At 48.1% G+C, this 14,907-nt stretch overlaps 2 protein-coding genes and 1 long non-coding RNA gene across 3 annotated transcripts in view; 2 read left to right on the forward strand and 1 right to left on the reverse strand.

Moving 5' to 3' along the window:
• The window catches only part of LOC119959603 (zinc finger protein 774-like), a 1,152,970-nt gene that overhangs the window by 338,223 nt on the left and 799,840 nt on the right, over positions 1-14,907 (forward strand). The window lies entirely within an intron of this gene.
• On the reverse strand, positions 3,341-3,693 carry LOC119959615 (reactive oxygen species modulator 1-like). The gene has a single exon (XM_038787815.1). The coding sequence runs from the start codon at positions 3,691-3,693 to the stop codon at positions 3,454-3,456; it is 240 nt and encodes a 79-aa protein (XP_038643743.1). The 3' UTR covers positions 3,341-3,453.
• LOC119959624 lies at positions 8,999-12,005 on the forward strand. The gene is made up of 3 exons (XR_005459240.1): positions 8,999-9,037; positions 9,762-9,868; positions 11,946-12,005. It is a non-coding gene; the product is annotated as an uncharacterized LOC119959624 (long non-coding RNA).

The raw sequence follows: 14,907 nt of genomic DNA on the forward strand, positions 1-14,907 counted from the left end.
CTACAAAGTCCACACCTTAACCAACGACTCAATTTCTCTCCCTGGTAACTGTCTGAGTCTGAACCAGACTGTTCAGTCATGGCAAAATATTTCGACCCAAACTGAGCTACCAGCCACATATCCACATGATCACTATCTCAGTCTCAGTTCATTTGCTGCTGAGATTGTCATCCATTCTTCTGATACTTCGGGACTTAACTCTCCTAATGACTTACAGCCGGTTCCACTATCGCTCAGTCAAGTAGAGAAATTCACAATATTCTCTCCTCTGGCTGTCTGGTCGACGATAACCGCTCTTACTCCCTGTTGCACATTTCCCCTGTTGCAGGGGCTGTTTAGCACAAGGCTAAATGACTGGCTTTGAAAGCAGACCAAGCAGGCCAGTAGCACGGTTCAATTCCCGCACCAGCCTCCATGAACAGGTGCCGGAATGTGGTGACTAGGGGCTTTTCACAGTAACTTCATTTGAAGCCTATTCGTGACAATAAGCGATTTTCATTTCATTTCCCCCGTAGTCATCAGCAGTCCCTCGATCTGAGGATGATGTCTACTCAGGGTCTGTGTTTCTGCCATGGGTCTTCATGTGACTGCACAGACCTGCAGTTTTTTGGACACATGGGGCAGGACATCCTAAGAGGGAGTGGGAATCAGAGCAGGATTTGCTTCATGCTAAATTGACCCTTAGTGCCCAAAGGTAACGTGGGCCTACAGTGGTCTTTCAGTTAATTGATGCAGACTCTATGGGCTGAATAGCCTCCTGCTGCACTGTATGGATTCTATGATGTGATTACAATGATCTCTCTTTCGCTGTGATATTATTACGCACCCCATTCAATGAAAACATTGCCCCGTACAAAGATGGCGACTGCACATGCGTCCTGCTGCAATTGCCCCTATGAAAGATGGCGGTCTTGAAAACGGACCGGAGAGGACCAACTCGGTTCAAATGGGAGACTGGGAAGGCTTTTTCCGACGTTTGTGCTTGCCCAACATGTTTACAAAAATACTCCACACACCTGGCAGATCAATTGGTGCCTACTTTCCGCAATTTTCCGCTTACCGCTCGCGGACTGAAGAAACAACCGTCACCATTACCACATCACCAGAACCGGAACTGCACATGCGTCACTCACAGCCCGACCCCGCCTCCTCATTCTCTCCGATTGGTTGGAGGACCAGCCGCTCCCGCTCGGACCTCAAGTCTCCCCCCTCTTCCTATTGGCCCAAAGCCGCTGTCAATCACTCCCCGGGCATTGTGGCGTCCAGGGACAGACGCTTGTTTGTCTCATCTTCAGGCGGGAAGGAGGCGGATAAGCGGAGGCAGCGTTCGGGGCAGTGGGTGGGAGGGGAGGCTTCACACACACCCAGTGGGGGCCTCAACACCCCCAATAACAAACTAGCCGCACCGCCTCAACACCCAACACAACGTCAGCTGCCGCTTTCTCTCGGTGCCAGGCCCCAGTGGAGAAATGTGGCTTCAGGAAGGAAATGCAGCAATGGATTTGTTCAGGAGAAATGATCTTTAACTCACTTTACTGATCCTGGAGCAGGAGGAGAGAATGGGTGGGATTTCTATCCTGCACTCACACTAATGTAAATGGTCGAATTAAAATTCAGTGAATAACCTGGAATTCAAAGCTCCACTTAGTATTAATGACCTTGAAACTATTGTGGTGAGTTTGTGGGAAAGGGGAAAGTGTGTGGGACTGTGATTTGCAGCTTCAGGAAACAAAATAAATAATTATTCCCCAGAAACTAGACTTATCTGTCCTGAATTTCTGTCCTGAATTTCTGACCTGATTTTGCAGGGTTACAAGGAGTGGATCGACAGACTGGAAACTCAAATCAATCATCACATCAAGATCTGACAGTCTGGAAGGACAAATGTTTGTTCTCTCTGTGGGAAAAGTTTTCAAACAGAAGTATGACTGGAAAAACACAAAGACACGCACACACCCGAGTGGGAGTGTTTCAGTGAACTGACTGTGGAAAGAGCTTTAACCAGTTACACAGCCTGTAAAACACCACACCATTCACAGCGAGGAGAAACTGTACACGTGTTCTGAGTGTGGAAGAAGCTTCAACTGATTGTCCAAAATGGAGAGACACAAGGACGCCGGCACCATTGAAAAACCGTGGCAATGTGGGGATTGTGGGAAGGGATTCAGTTACCCTTCTGAGCTGGAAACTCATCACCGCAGTCACACCGGGGAGAGACCATTCACCTGTTCCGAGTGTGGAAAGGGATTCACTCAACTAACACATCTGACTGCACACCAACTTGTTCACTGACATGAAACCTTTCAAATGTTCCGATTGTGAGAAGAGCTTTAAAAACAAATTGAATCTTCTGACACACCAGCGAATTCACACTGGGGAGAGGCCATTCACTTGCTCTGAATGTGGGAAGAGATTCACAGAGTCCGCCCAACTCACTTCACACCAACGTGTTCACTCTGACACAAGACTTTTTAAATGTCTGCTTGTGAGAAGAGCTTTCAAGGAAAATGGATCTGCTGATTCACCAGCGCAGTCACACTGGAGAGAGGCTATTCACCTGCTCAGTGTGTGGGAAAAGATTCACTTAGCATTCCCTCCAGCTGAAACACCAGCACATTCACACCAGGGAGACATTATTAATCTGCTCTGTGTGTGGGAAGGGATTCACTCGTTCATTCACCCTGCAGAAACACCAGTGAGTTCACATGGGGTTGGATTCTGTTATTGCTGCTGTGAATCACACCCAGGACTGAACCATGTTCATTCTGAAAGTTGGAGTTTGTTTCAGTTGATGTTGATCATTCCTGTGACTTGGTCGAAGTTTAGCATTATGGATATAGATTAATAAAATTAGCTTTGTGTTAACAACAGTGTTCAGTCCTTGATTTCTCGAAAATAGGAGGAGACTGATTGATGTCTTGTTACCGACTGTTCCATTGTTGGGTCTTTTCTGATTTACTTTGGAAGATGTGGTAAAGCAAAGATTAAGACCAAAGAAAAAGATAAGAATATGGGAAATGATAAACCGACTGCGGCAGAAAGAGACAGAGAGAACACATTTAAAATTACATCAGATCAATGCTACAAAAATAAAAGCACAAAACTAAAGGCTCTGTATCAAAACACAAGTAGCATTTGAAACACAACTGATGAATTGGGCAGCACCTATAGAAATAAGTAAGTACAATCTGATGGCCATTCAGAGACACAGATTGGGACCTGAATTGTTTTATATTCATTCATGGCATGCGAGTGTCGCTGGCCAGTCCAACATTTATTGCCAAGCGCAAATCTCGGAAAAGGTGGAAGATCGGCTCTGTTAATTAGTTCTTTTGCATTAGTAAATCATACACTTTAATCTCCGTTATTACACAGCTGGTAATAAAAGGGACAGAGACCGGTGATACATTATCTGCAAGTCTTGAAATTTCAGCAGAAAGAGAAGAATGGTCATTAGCATCTGATTCCCATTCCAATCGCCATGAAGGTTCCAAATGTGCCTCTGCTCTGCATCATGATCTTCCCCACACCACCCAGCAGCTCTCGCCCCCTCAGTCCCAGGCGGAGGCATGAGAAACTGCCAAAAAGTGTACCGGCCGCCATGCCAACTGCACAGCCCATCAGGAAGCCCATTCGAACTCTGTTGAAGCAGCTGGGCTGTGACTGCCCGGACGGTCCCACTGTGACTGGCATCGCGGGCTGGGGAGGAGGGGCGATTCCGATTCCCTGTCCTTCAGGATGACATCACCTGGGACAAAGTGGGCTCTGTTAATTATTGATGGTGTCCGCACATTAGACAGGGATGACCTAAGCTCAGGAAATCAGGATGTAGGAGTGGTTTGAATTGAGATAAAAAATGATAAAGGCAAGAATTTACTTCTGGGAGTGGTGTGCAGGCCTCCTAATGGTAACGGCACAGTAGGACAGAGTGTAAAGGAAGAGATAATGGGAGGTTGTCAGAAAAGGTACAGCGATAATCAAGGGGGATTTTAGTCTACTTATAGACTGGAAAAATCAGATGGTCAAAGGTAGAATAGATGAGGAGTTCACAATGTTTTTAAAAAATATTTTTATTCTCTTCCTTTTCACAATTTTTCTCCCGAATTTACACCCACCAGCAACAAACAATAATCAACAACAAATATATCAAACCCCATAACAATAACAACAATCCCATCCTCCCACCAACCCCCAAACACCAACCCTCATGTTAACATAAACAAATGACAAAAAAGGAATCAGGGATTACCCATAGCCATCTTTAATATACATAGCCCCCCTCCCCCCACCCATCCCGCCCAAATTAGTGTTCGATGTTATCCAGTTCTTGAAAGTGCATAATAAATAGTGCCCATGACTTGTAGAACCCCTCTGAGCTTCCCCTCAGTTCGACCTTAACCTTCTCAAGGGTCAAATATTCCAACAGGTCTCCACGCCAGGGCACAGGGTGGAGAGGCCGCTCTCCATCCCAGCAGGATCCACCTTCAGGCGATCAACGAGGCGAAGGCTATGATATCTGCCTCCGCACCCGTTTCCAACCCTGGCTGATCCAACACCCCGAATATGGCCTCCCGGGGACCCAGGTCCAGTTTCACGTGCACCACCTTGGAAATTACCCTAAAAACCTCCTTCCAGTACTCCTCCAGCTTTGGACAGGACCAAAACATCTGAAAGTGATTAGTACGCCCCCCCCCCTCACTCCTCCCGCAATGCTCACACACATCTTCCACTCGTTCAAATAATCGGTTCATCCTTGCCCTCGTGAGGCGTGCTCTGTATACCACCTTCAGCAGTATCAGCCCCAACCACGCACATGGTGGAGGCATTTACTCTCCGGAGCACCTCACATCCGACCCCCTCCTAAATAACCTCTCCCAACTCTTCCTCCCACTATGCTTTGATCCCCTCCAGTGGTGCCTTATCCTTTTCCAACATAGCTCCGTATACCGCTGACACTGCCCCCTTCTCCAGTCCCCTTGCCGTCAGCACTTCCTCCAACAACGTGGAAGCTGGTTCCTCCAGGAAGCTTTGTATCTCCTTCCTGGCAAAGTCCCGAACCTGCATATATCTAAACGTTTCTCCCTGCTCCAGCCCATACTTCGCTTCCAGCTCCCTCAATCCTGCAAATCGATCCCGAAGAAACAAATCTTTTAGTGTCTTAATTCCCTTCTCTTCCCATTTCCGAAAGCTTCCATCCCACCTCCCTGGCTTAAATCTGTGGTTCCCCCGAATTGGCATTTCCCTTAAATTCTGGCTGGGTTCAGTTCTCAACTCCCTCTGCGCAGAGTGAGAATAAAACCAATTTATCACCATTTTCTCTCCTGGTCACTGGAACCCTGAAGCCCCGCCCACTCCGGGCTGTTCCACCAAGAAGGTCGTATGTGAAGCAAACAAGCACCGCAGCTGCAAACCAGGGAGCTGACAATGATTGTGATGGGTTTGCTCCAGCTCACAATGCCCAGGGACTGATTGATGGCAGGTACCAACCAATAGGAAGAGGGGGCGGGGCTGGAGGACCGAACACAAGCGGCTGATTCTCCAACCAATCAGTGAATGGATGGGACAGTGCATTGGTCTCAATGTCTGCGCATGCGCCAGGCCAAACACACTCGCACGGGAAAATGGTAAGAAGTCTTACAACACCAGGTTAAAGTCCAATAGGTTTGTTTCAAACACGAGCTTTCTGAGCGCAGCTCCTTCCTCCTCCTGAGGAAGGTGCAGTGCTCCGAAAGCTCATGTTTGAAACAAACCTGTTGGACTTTAACCTGATGTTGTAAGACTTCTTACTGTGCTCACCCCAGTCCAACGGCGGCACCTCCACAGCACGAGAAACTGGCGGCTGTTAACTCGGGCCTGTTTCGGGGAAAAGCCCAAGCAGCTTTCGCCGGTTCAAATGCCGCATCTGAGCTTCGTATTGGGGATTTCAGGCCTGTGCGGGGTGTTTATGAAGCCTCCCGAACCACCCACCAGCTTTAATCGTCTCTCAGGACTCACCCGGCAGTACCTCACAGCCAAAACCTTCAACACAACCTGCTCAATCCTGATCAATGAACAGCACTGCGCATGCTCCAGTTTATAATCAGGGACGTCCGGGCCCAGCCCCGCCCCTCATTCACTCCGATTGGTTGGAGGAGCAGCCGCTCCACTAGGTCCTCCAGACACGTCCCTTGCATCCTATTGGTCCAGAGCTACCATCAATCACTCCCTGGGCATTGTGAGCTGGAGCATGCGCAGTGCCAATGCTGGACTCAGCCGGGAGGTTTCGCTGAAACCCGGTGGAGACTCCAAACCCCAATAAGAGGTTTCCGGGCCCGGGTTTGCATCGAGCGGGGGGACAGCTGTGGCCTGCTCCTGGTGACAGGCCTGAGTTAACGGCCGCCGTCTTTATAGAGGCTGCAAACCGCAGGGGGCAAAACATCAGAGATAGAGTTTGTTGTGAAACCAATGAGATATTGTAAAACAGGAGGTCAGGGTTACAGTCAACAACAACTTCTATTTATATAACACTTTTAACATCATAAATCATCCCAGTCAACTTTACAGGAACATTATAAAGCAAACTGAGACACCCAGACACAAAAGGAGATATTAGGACAGGTGACCAAGAACTTGGTCAATGAGGTGAGTTTTAAAGAGTCTGAAAGGAGTAAGTGAGGTGGAGACGGGGAGGTTTATGGAGGGAATTCAGTGCTTGGGGCCGAGGGAACTTAAAACATGGCCGCAAGTGGGTGGAGCAATTATAATAGGTGTCATAATATACATCCATGTATATAATGGAGTGCAGACAGGCAGTGATTGATACACAGGATGATCAGTAAAGACACAGAACACAGCAGCCAATCACCAGACAGTACACGACCACTATAAAGTCAGAGGGCACCAGTTTTCCCGCTCTCTCGGGACCCAGCCTCTGAGACAGTCAGAGCTCGTGAGCATAGCCAGTGCAAACACCATGTGGTAGTCAGTTAGTCTGGTCAGGCTAGCCTCAGGTCTCCAGTCAAGTCAGCATAGTGTCAATCCACATTTGAACATGTAAAATAGTTAGATGTTAAATAAAATCGTGTTGCATCTCATCAAGTGTTGGAAGTCTGTCTCTCGCTACACTGTATCAAATGCAGTCCACATAAACCCAGCCTACCCAACACATCATGGTACCAGACTTGGATGCTGAGAATTGACGGACCCACCTTGAGGTGATCAGCGTTGACCAGCAATCAGCCATCCGGTGACTTGTACACCGTCCGCCCTCCTCCGCAACTCCGCATCGCCGGAACCTCAGTGCAAACTGGAAGTTCCAACTCTATCTCGAGGCCACCAACCTCGAGGCCGCATCAGACGCCTGGAAGATCACACTATTCCCCTCCACAGCCGGGGAAAACGCCATCCACATCTACAACTCCGTTACATTTGCTGAAGGTGAAGACAAGACGGAATTTAAAACAGTCCTGCTGAAGTTCGACAGCCTCTGCAACATTGAGATGAATGAGAGCTTTGAACGGTGCGTTTTCCAGCAGAGGCTTCAGGGTAAGGATGAACCTTTCAATACTTTTTGACACATCTCCGCATCCTCACGCAGACATGTGACTGTGACTCGACAATTGATTCCATGATCTGGGATCAGATCGTTTTCGGGGTCCAGTCCGATTCCCTTCGCAGCAGCTCCTGAAAGTCAAGCAGTTCACACTCACCATCGCTATTGAAACATGCATTCTCCACGAGCATGATAACAACCGGTACTCCCACACCAGGGCGGCAGAAATGGCAAAGCTAAACCCCCAGGAGGCAGAATGGGTGCAGGCCATCACACAAATGCAGGGCCTGAGACTTGATGAGAGTGGCCATTTTGCGCGCTTTTCCCGGCTCTAGCGCATGCGCGCCACGACCAAAGGGACGGCGAGACTGATAACCAGCCTGCGCAGGTGCATGCGTCATTCCACCACACTGCGCATGCGCGTTGGTGCACGGAACGCGCTGACATCGGCGTCATGACGTGTTCGAATTGTGGCTCCGCCCATTTAAAGTGGAAATGTCCGGCAAAATCACCACGCTGTCTACAGTGTGGCAAGCTTGGCCGCAACGCAGTCCTTTGAAAATCTGCTCCACTGCCCAGCATCCAGCGATCCCAGCCACGGCGCAGAAGCGTCCGTTTGATACAGCAGGCTGTGCCAGACTCCGACCCCGACAGCCCACCAGATCCTGACGCGAGTGCCTCAAATCCCATGTGCAGGTTAGGTGGGTTGGCTATGTAAATTGTTCCTGGGAGAGGTTATGAGGATAGGGTGGGACATTGGATTCAATGATCATAGAATTGCTACAGTGCAGAAGGAGGCCATTTGGCCGATCAAGACTGCACCGCCCCTCTGAAAGATCATCGACCTGGGCCAATCTCCCACCCTATCCTCGTAACCCCTCCCAGGGACAATTTAACAGAACCAGTCCACCAAACCTGCACATCTTTTTTTTTATAAATTTAGATTACCCAATTATTTTTTCCAATTAAGGGCCAATTTAGTGTGGCCAATACACCTACTCTGCACATTTTTGGGTTGTGGGGGCGAAACCCACGCAGACACGGGGAGAATGTGCAAACTCCACACGGACAGTGACCCAGAGCCAGGATCGAACCTGGGACCTCAGCGCCGTGAGGCGGTTGTGCTAACCACTAGGCCACTGTGCTGTCGTAACCTGCACATCTTTGGACTGTGTGGGAGGAAACAAGAGCACCAACAGGAAATCTGTGCACAGATGTCCCACTGAGACTCTCACTGTTATTATTGGACAATCAGCGAGTCAGCCTGACCCTGTGGCCGCTCTCACCATCTGGAACCGTCACAATGCCTGGGAGATTGACGGCAGCTGCGGAACAATAGGAGGTGGAGGGGCGGGTCTGGAGGACGATCGGGAGCGGCTGGTCCTCCAATCAATCAGAGAGAATGAGGGGCGGGGCCCGCTGAGATTGGCGCATGCGCATTGTGGGTAATGGTGAAGGAGGAGGGTAGTGTCTTCAGATCCGGAATTGGGAAGGGGCGTTTAACAGGTATGGAGGGAGCGAGAGATTGTGGGGGTGGGTGGGAACGTTATGAAAAGCTGTTGTAAGCTGCAATCTTCGGAAAAGAGTTTCTGGGATCCCATTTGTACCGAGAGGAGCTGCAGATTCTCACGTTCTGCTCGGGTTAACGGCCGCCATCTTTCTTGGATGTGCATCAGGGCGCATGCGCGTTTCTCATCTTTGTCGGGGCGATGTTTCAATGAGTGGGAGGAGCTTGTTCCCCATTGTTCAGAATGGAGACAACTTGTCCATCAAACTGGATTAGTCTTTCAGTCCCAATGTCTTATTGATGATGCAAAGTGGCGGCAGAGATGGAAAGAAAAGGAAGCCAATCCTGCTCTCCGGATTTTATTGTCTCGTTGGACATCCTGTCCCATGTGTCCAAAGCTCTTCGGCTCTGTTCAGCCACATGAGGACCCGGGGCAGAAATTCACAATTCTGAGTCAACATTGTCCTCAAATCAGGGACTGCTGATGACAAGAGGGTCAGTGTGCAACAGGGGCATGAGCGGTCATCCTGGACCCATAAGCAGTAAGGGAGAATGTTGTGAATTTCTATTCTGGACTGACAATGATTAATTTTGGAAACTCCTTTTACAGGGGATTAGAAGGGGAGGATTTACACACAGCAAATTCAAACCGAGAGAAATGTTTATCTTTCCTGAATTACATTTCTGGACTGACAGCGATGCCTTTGTAAACTTCTTTCACAGGGACGTAGAAAGGGATTCGCAGACAGGAAACTCACAACCAATCCTCACATCAAATTCTGACAGCACCATTCGGGTTACCGGGACCTGGAGATTATTGACCTTTGTGTGTAAGCATTGAGTTCCACATCATTATCACTCACTGTGTAAAATGACTACCTCCTATCTCCCCTGTAGATCTTGTTCACAATCAAAATCTGTGTCCTGTAATCCTTTTACAATCTACCGATGTGAACATTTTTTGAAAATCTTTTGCTGGGTTTGCCATTGCTGTTTCTGGTGCGTGGGTCTTTGCCGGGTGGTCTGTCTGGTTTCATTCCTTTTTCATGTTTTTGTTGTGGTTGAATCAGCTTGGACCAGTCCATTTAGGGTCCAGAACACAATTGAAGTCTCCTCCAAGAATCAATTGATCTGTATCCAGGTCTGGGATGGATTCCAACAATTTTTTTACAAATGTTTCTATGAGATCCCCTCTTTAAAAAAAACAGAGAAGCAGAATTAGGCCATTCAGCCCATCGAGTTTTGGAGTTTGATCTGCCATTCGATCATGGCTGATATGTTTCTCATCCCCATTCATCTTGTATTGTAGCTCTCTTGAAATGAGTGCGAACATTGCATTTGCCTTTCTAACTGCCAACTTTTCTTTATTTGTTCTTGGGATGTGGGTGTTGCCTTGCCCCAATGTTACTAATTGTAATCAGTTCGCAAAGCATAATTTATATCAAAAATATCCGTTTCAATGGCGGGTTTATAACCCAACATGAGTAGCAGCTGAGAATGTGCTCTATCCACAGGACAGAAGCTCCTCGCTCATGCACAGAGTCCAGCTGTGACTGGAGAGTTCAGATTGCACAGTTCAGATTGTCGCTGACGATGCGACAAACAGGAAAGAAACAATCGAGCGACTTTCAGGACTGGAGCCGGTGGGTGGCCGGGGGGCAATAGAAGCTGCGGGGTGAGCCGGGAGACTTCATAAATACCCCATGGAGAGGGCAGTATGGTGGTACAATGGGTTAGCCCTGCTGCCTCACGGCGCCGAGGTCCCAGGTTCAATCCCAACTCTGGGTCACTGTCTATGTGGAGTTTGCACCTTCTCCCCGTGTTTGCGTTGGTTTCACCCCCACAACCCAAAGTTGTGCAGGTTAGGTGGATTGGCCATACTAAATTGCCCCTTAATTGGAAAAAATGAATTGGGTCCTCTAAATTTATGTTTTAAAAAATGATAAATAAATACCCCGTGGAGGCTTCAACTCCCGAGTAAAATGTTAACGGTCCCGTCTTAAACAGCACCGAACAGAGTGAGAGCTGAGCGGGCCTGGGTTACCGGCTGCCATCTTTACAGAGGACAAGGTGCCACAGGGCCATGCGCTGCGAGCCTGGACCGGATACCAACTCTCCCGGATTGACTGACTGGAGTCTCCAGGATTTTATTTTAATCATTTGTGGGAGTCACTGGCTGGGCCAACATTTATTGCCCATCCCTAATTGCCCTCAAACCGAGTGGCTGGCTCAGCCATCTTGGAGGGCATTTAAAGAGTCAACCACATTGCTGTGGTTTGGAATCGTGTCGGCCAGACCAGGTAAGGATGGAAGATTTTCTTTTCTGTTCATTCCCGGGATGTGGGTGTCACTGGCTGGGCCAGCATTCACTGCCCAGCCCTAATTACCCCTGAACTGACTGCATCTCAGAGAGCATTTTAAGGGTCAACCAGCTGACTGTGGATCTGAAGTCACTTGTAGGCCAGACCAGGTAAGGATAGAAGATTTCCTTCACTGAAGGACATCAGTGAACCAGATGGGTCTTTGCAACAATCGACAATGGTTTCATTGTCATCAGTAAACTTTCAGTGAATTCAACTGGTGAGATTCATACCTGGGTGTCTGGAAAATCATTGGGACAGTAAAGAAGATTTTTGAATATTTCTCTTCAGCAGATATTGAAAATGGGATAAAGGTTGTTTGGCTGACAGTCAAACACTGTCCTGTAAGGTAATGAGTCCTTTTGCTTCCCAATTGGCCGTGGAAGGCAGTGTGTCACAAGGATGGATGTGTTGACCGATTAATGGCTGGAGGATGGGGCAGGTCATGTGATCAAACCTCAAGGAATACATTTAATCAAAGTTGGTGAGGAGAGAATGTTGTGAATTTCTATCCGAAACTGACAGTGAGGTTTCTGTAAATTTACAGGATACTGGAAGTGGAGGTTTAACAGACGGGAAACACAAACCAAACATCACATCGCGATCTGACAGAGTCTCTCGATTCATCAGAACCTGAATATCAGCAGCATCTGGGTGTGGAAGGTAAAAGGTTTGACTGTTCTGTCTGTGAGGGAAGATTTCAGGTCTCAGTGTGACTGGAAAAGCCCCGAGATTCACGAACCCTGGTTAGACCAAACCTGGAGAATGTGTTCAGTTCTGGGCAACAAACCTGAGGAAGGATAGAATGGCCTCGGAGGGAGTGTAGCACAGATTTACCTGAGTGATATCTGAACCCCCCGGGGATAAATTACAAAACTAGATTGCACAAAGGAGTCAGAGACATGATGGCACAGAGAATGGCATTCGGCCCATTGAATCCATGCTAGCTCTCTGGAGCAATCCAGTCAGTCCCATTCTCCTGCTTAATCCCTGTATCCTCGCAAGTTTATTTCCCTCAGATGTCTGTCCAATTTCCTTTTGAAATCAAATTATTCATTGTGTCTATTTTCAAACTCCCTCACAGGCAGCAAGTTTCAGGTCATTGCTGCTCGCTGTGTAAAAATATATATCTCATATCACCTCATATCTCCTATACTTTTATACACAAACTAGGATCAGGCCACTCGGCCCCTCAAGCCTGATCAGCATTGAATAAGATTACAGCTGATCTCATTCTAACCTCAACATTCTAACCTCAACTGAGGGGCTGCTTAGCACAGGGCTAAATCGCTGGCTTTGAAAGCAGACCAAGGCAGGCCAGCAGCATGGTTCGATTCCCATAACAGCCTCCCCGAACAGGCGTCAGAAAGTGGCAACTAGGGGGTTTTCACAGTAGCTTCATTGAAGCCTACTCATGACAATAAGCGATTTTCATTTCTTTTTTTTTTTCATTTCAACTCCACATTCCTGCCTCCCCCTGATGACCTTTTACCAGCTTGCCCATCAAGAATCTATCCAGCTCTGCCTTAAACATATTCAAGGACTCTGCTCCCACTCCCTTTTAAGATGTTTTACAACACTTTAACCTGTTGTTGCAAGACTTCTAACTGTGCTCACCCCAGTCCAACGCCGTCATCTCCACTTTGTGACTGCCTTTTAAGGATGCAAGCTCCAAATTTTTACAACCCTCAAGAGAATAAAATATCCACATCTCCATCTGAAATGGGTGACTCCTTATTTTGCAACATTGACCCCCTTGTTCCAGATTCTCCCACAAGAGGAAACATCCTCTCCACATCCACCCTGTCAAGACCCCTCAGATTCTTATATCGTTTCATCCAGGTTTTATTCAAAACTTTAAATCTGTGTCCCAACTGCTTGTACAATCAGTGAATGGAAACAGTTTCTTTGCCCACCTGAATGAAATCTTGACAATCTTGTGGACTTGAATCAAATCTCCCCTCAACCTCCTTTGCTGGAACCATTCTGGTAAATCTCCTCTGCACCTTCTCCAAGAACCTTCACATCCTTCCTTTTAAAATTTTTTTTCGAGTATCCAGTTAATTTTTTTCCAATTAAGGGGCAATTTAGCGTGACCAATCCACCTACCCTGTACATCTTTGGGTTGTGGCTGCAAAACCCACACAAACACGGGGAGAATGTGCAAACTCCACACGGACAGTGACCCGGAGCTGGGATCGAACCTGGGACTTCGGCGCTGTGAGGCTGCAGGGCTAACGTTCTGCACCAATGTGCTGCCCACTTCATATCCTTCCTGAAGCTTCGTGACCAGAGCTTCATAAAATTCCTACAGTGCAGAATCATAGAATTCACAGTGCCGAAGGAGGCATTTCAGCCCATCAGGTCTGCACTGGCCCTTGCAAAGAGCACCCTCCTTCAACTTAAGCCCACGCCTCCACCTTGTCCCTGGAACCCAGTGACCGCAACTAACCTTCGGACTCTTAGGGGCAATTTAGCATGGCCAATCCACCTAACCTTCACATCTTGGGACTGTGGGAGGAAACCCGCGCAGACACGGGGAGAAAGTGCAAACTCCAGACATAGTCACCCGAGACTCGAATTGAACCCAGGACCCTGGAGCTGCGATGCAACAGTGCTAACCACTGTGCCACCAGAACCATAGTTTCAGTATCAATATTTCAATTTCTGAAACTCAAGGTCATAGATCATAGAATTTACAGTGCAGAAGGAGGCCATTCAGCCCATCGAGTCTGCACCGGCTCCTGGAAAGAGCACCCTACCCAAGGTTAACACCTCCACCCTAGCCCCATAACCCAGTAACCCCACCCAACACTAAGGGACACTAAGGGCAATTTATCGTGGCCAATCCACCTAACCTGCAAATCTTTGGACTGTGGGAGGAAACCGGAGCACCCGGAGGAAACCCACGCACACAGGGGGAGGATGTGCAGACTCCGCACAGACAGTGACCCAAGCCGGAATCGAACCTGGGACCCTGGAGCTGTGAAGCGATTGTGCTATCCACAATGTTACCGTGCTGCCATGCCAACTACAAGCTTAATATGTCTTGTAGATATACAAACTCCCTCTTCACCTCCTCTCTCCTCCCAAAGGGGCCAGTCGGGTTTTTATAACAATCCAGCAGTTTTCAGGGTCACCTTTTCCCAGTGCCGGCCTCACAAATAACCAGAATCATTCAGCAATTTCACAACCTGCCTTTGTGTTTTTGTCTCTCTCACTCCCTATTTTCTGTTTTCAATCAGTTTCTCAGGGTGCTCGAAGGGGAGGCTTCAACGTCCGGAAACTCAAACCAAGCATCACATCAGGATCTGACAAAGTCCTCAATTTATCATATCTTGAATATCAGCGGATTTTGAACATGGAAGGAACAAGCATCATTGACAGTGGGGACAAACCGTACTTGATTTGTGTGTGTGGACGAGGATTCGCTCTATCATCAGGCCTCACAGGCCACAAATGCAGTCACACTGAGGGGAAACCGCGGAAATGTGCGGACTGTGGGAAAG

Source organism: Scyliorhinus canicula, unplaced genomic scaffold (genome assembly GCF_902713615.1).
Source record: "Scyliorhinus canicula unplaced genomic scaffold, sScyCan1.1, whole genome shotgun sequence".
NCBI lineage: Eukaryota > Metazoa > Chordata > Chondrichthyes > Carcharhiniformes > Scyliorhinidae > Scyliorhinus > Scyliorhinus canicula.

Excerpts from the sequence above, each read along its gene's own strand:
- LOC119959615 (XM_038787815.1), bottom strand. The coding sequence starts at position 3,693 with ATGCCAGTCACAGTGGGACCGTCCGGGCAGTCACAGCCCAGCTGCTTC.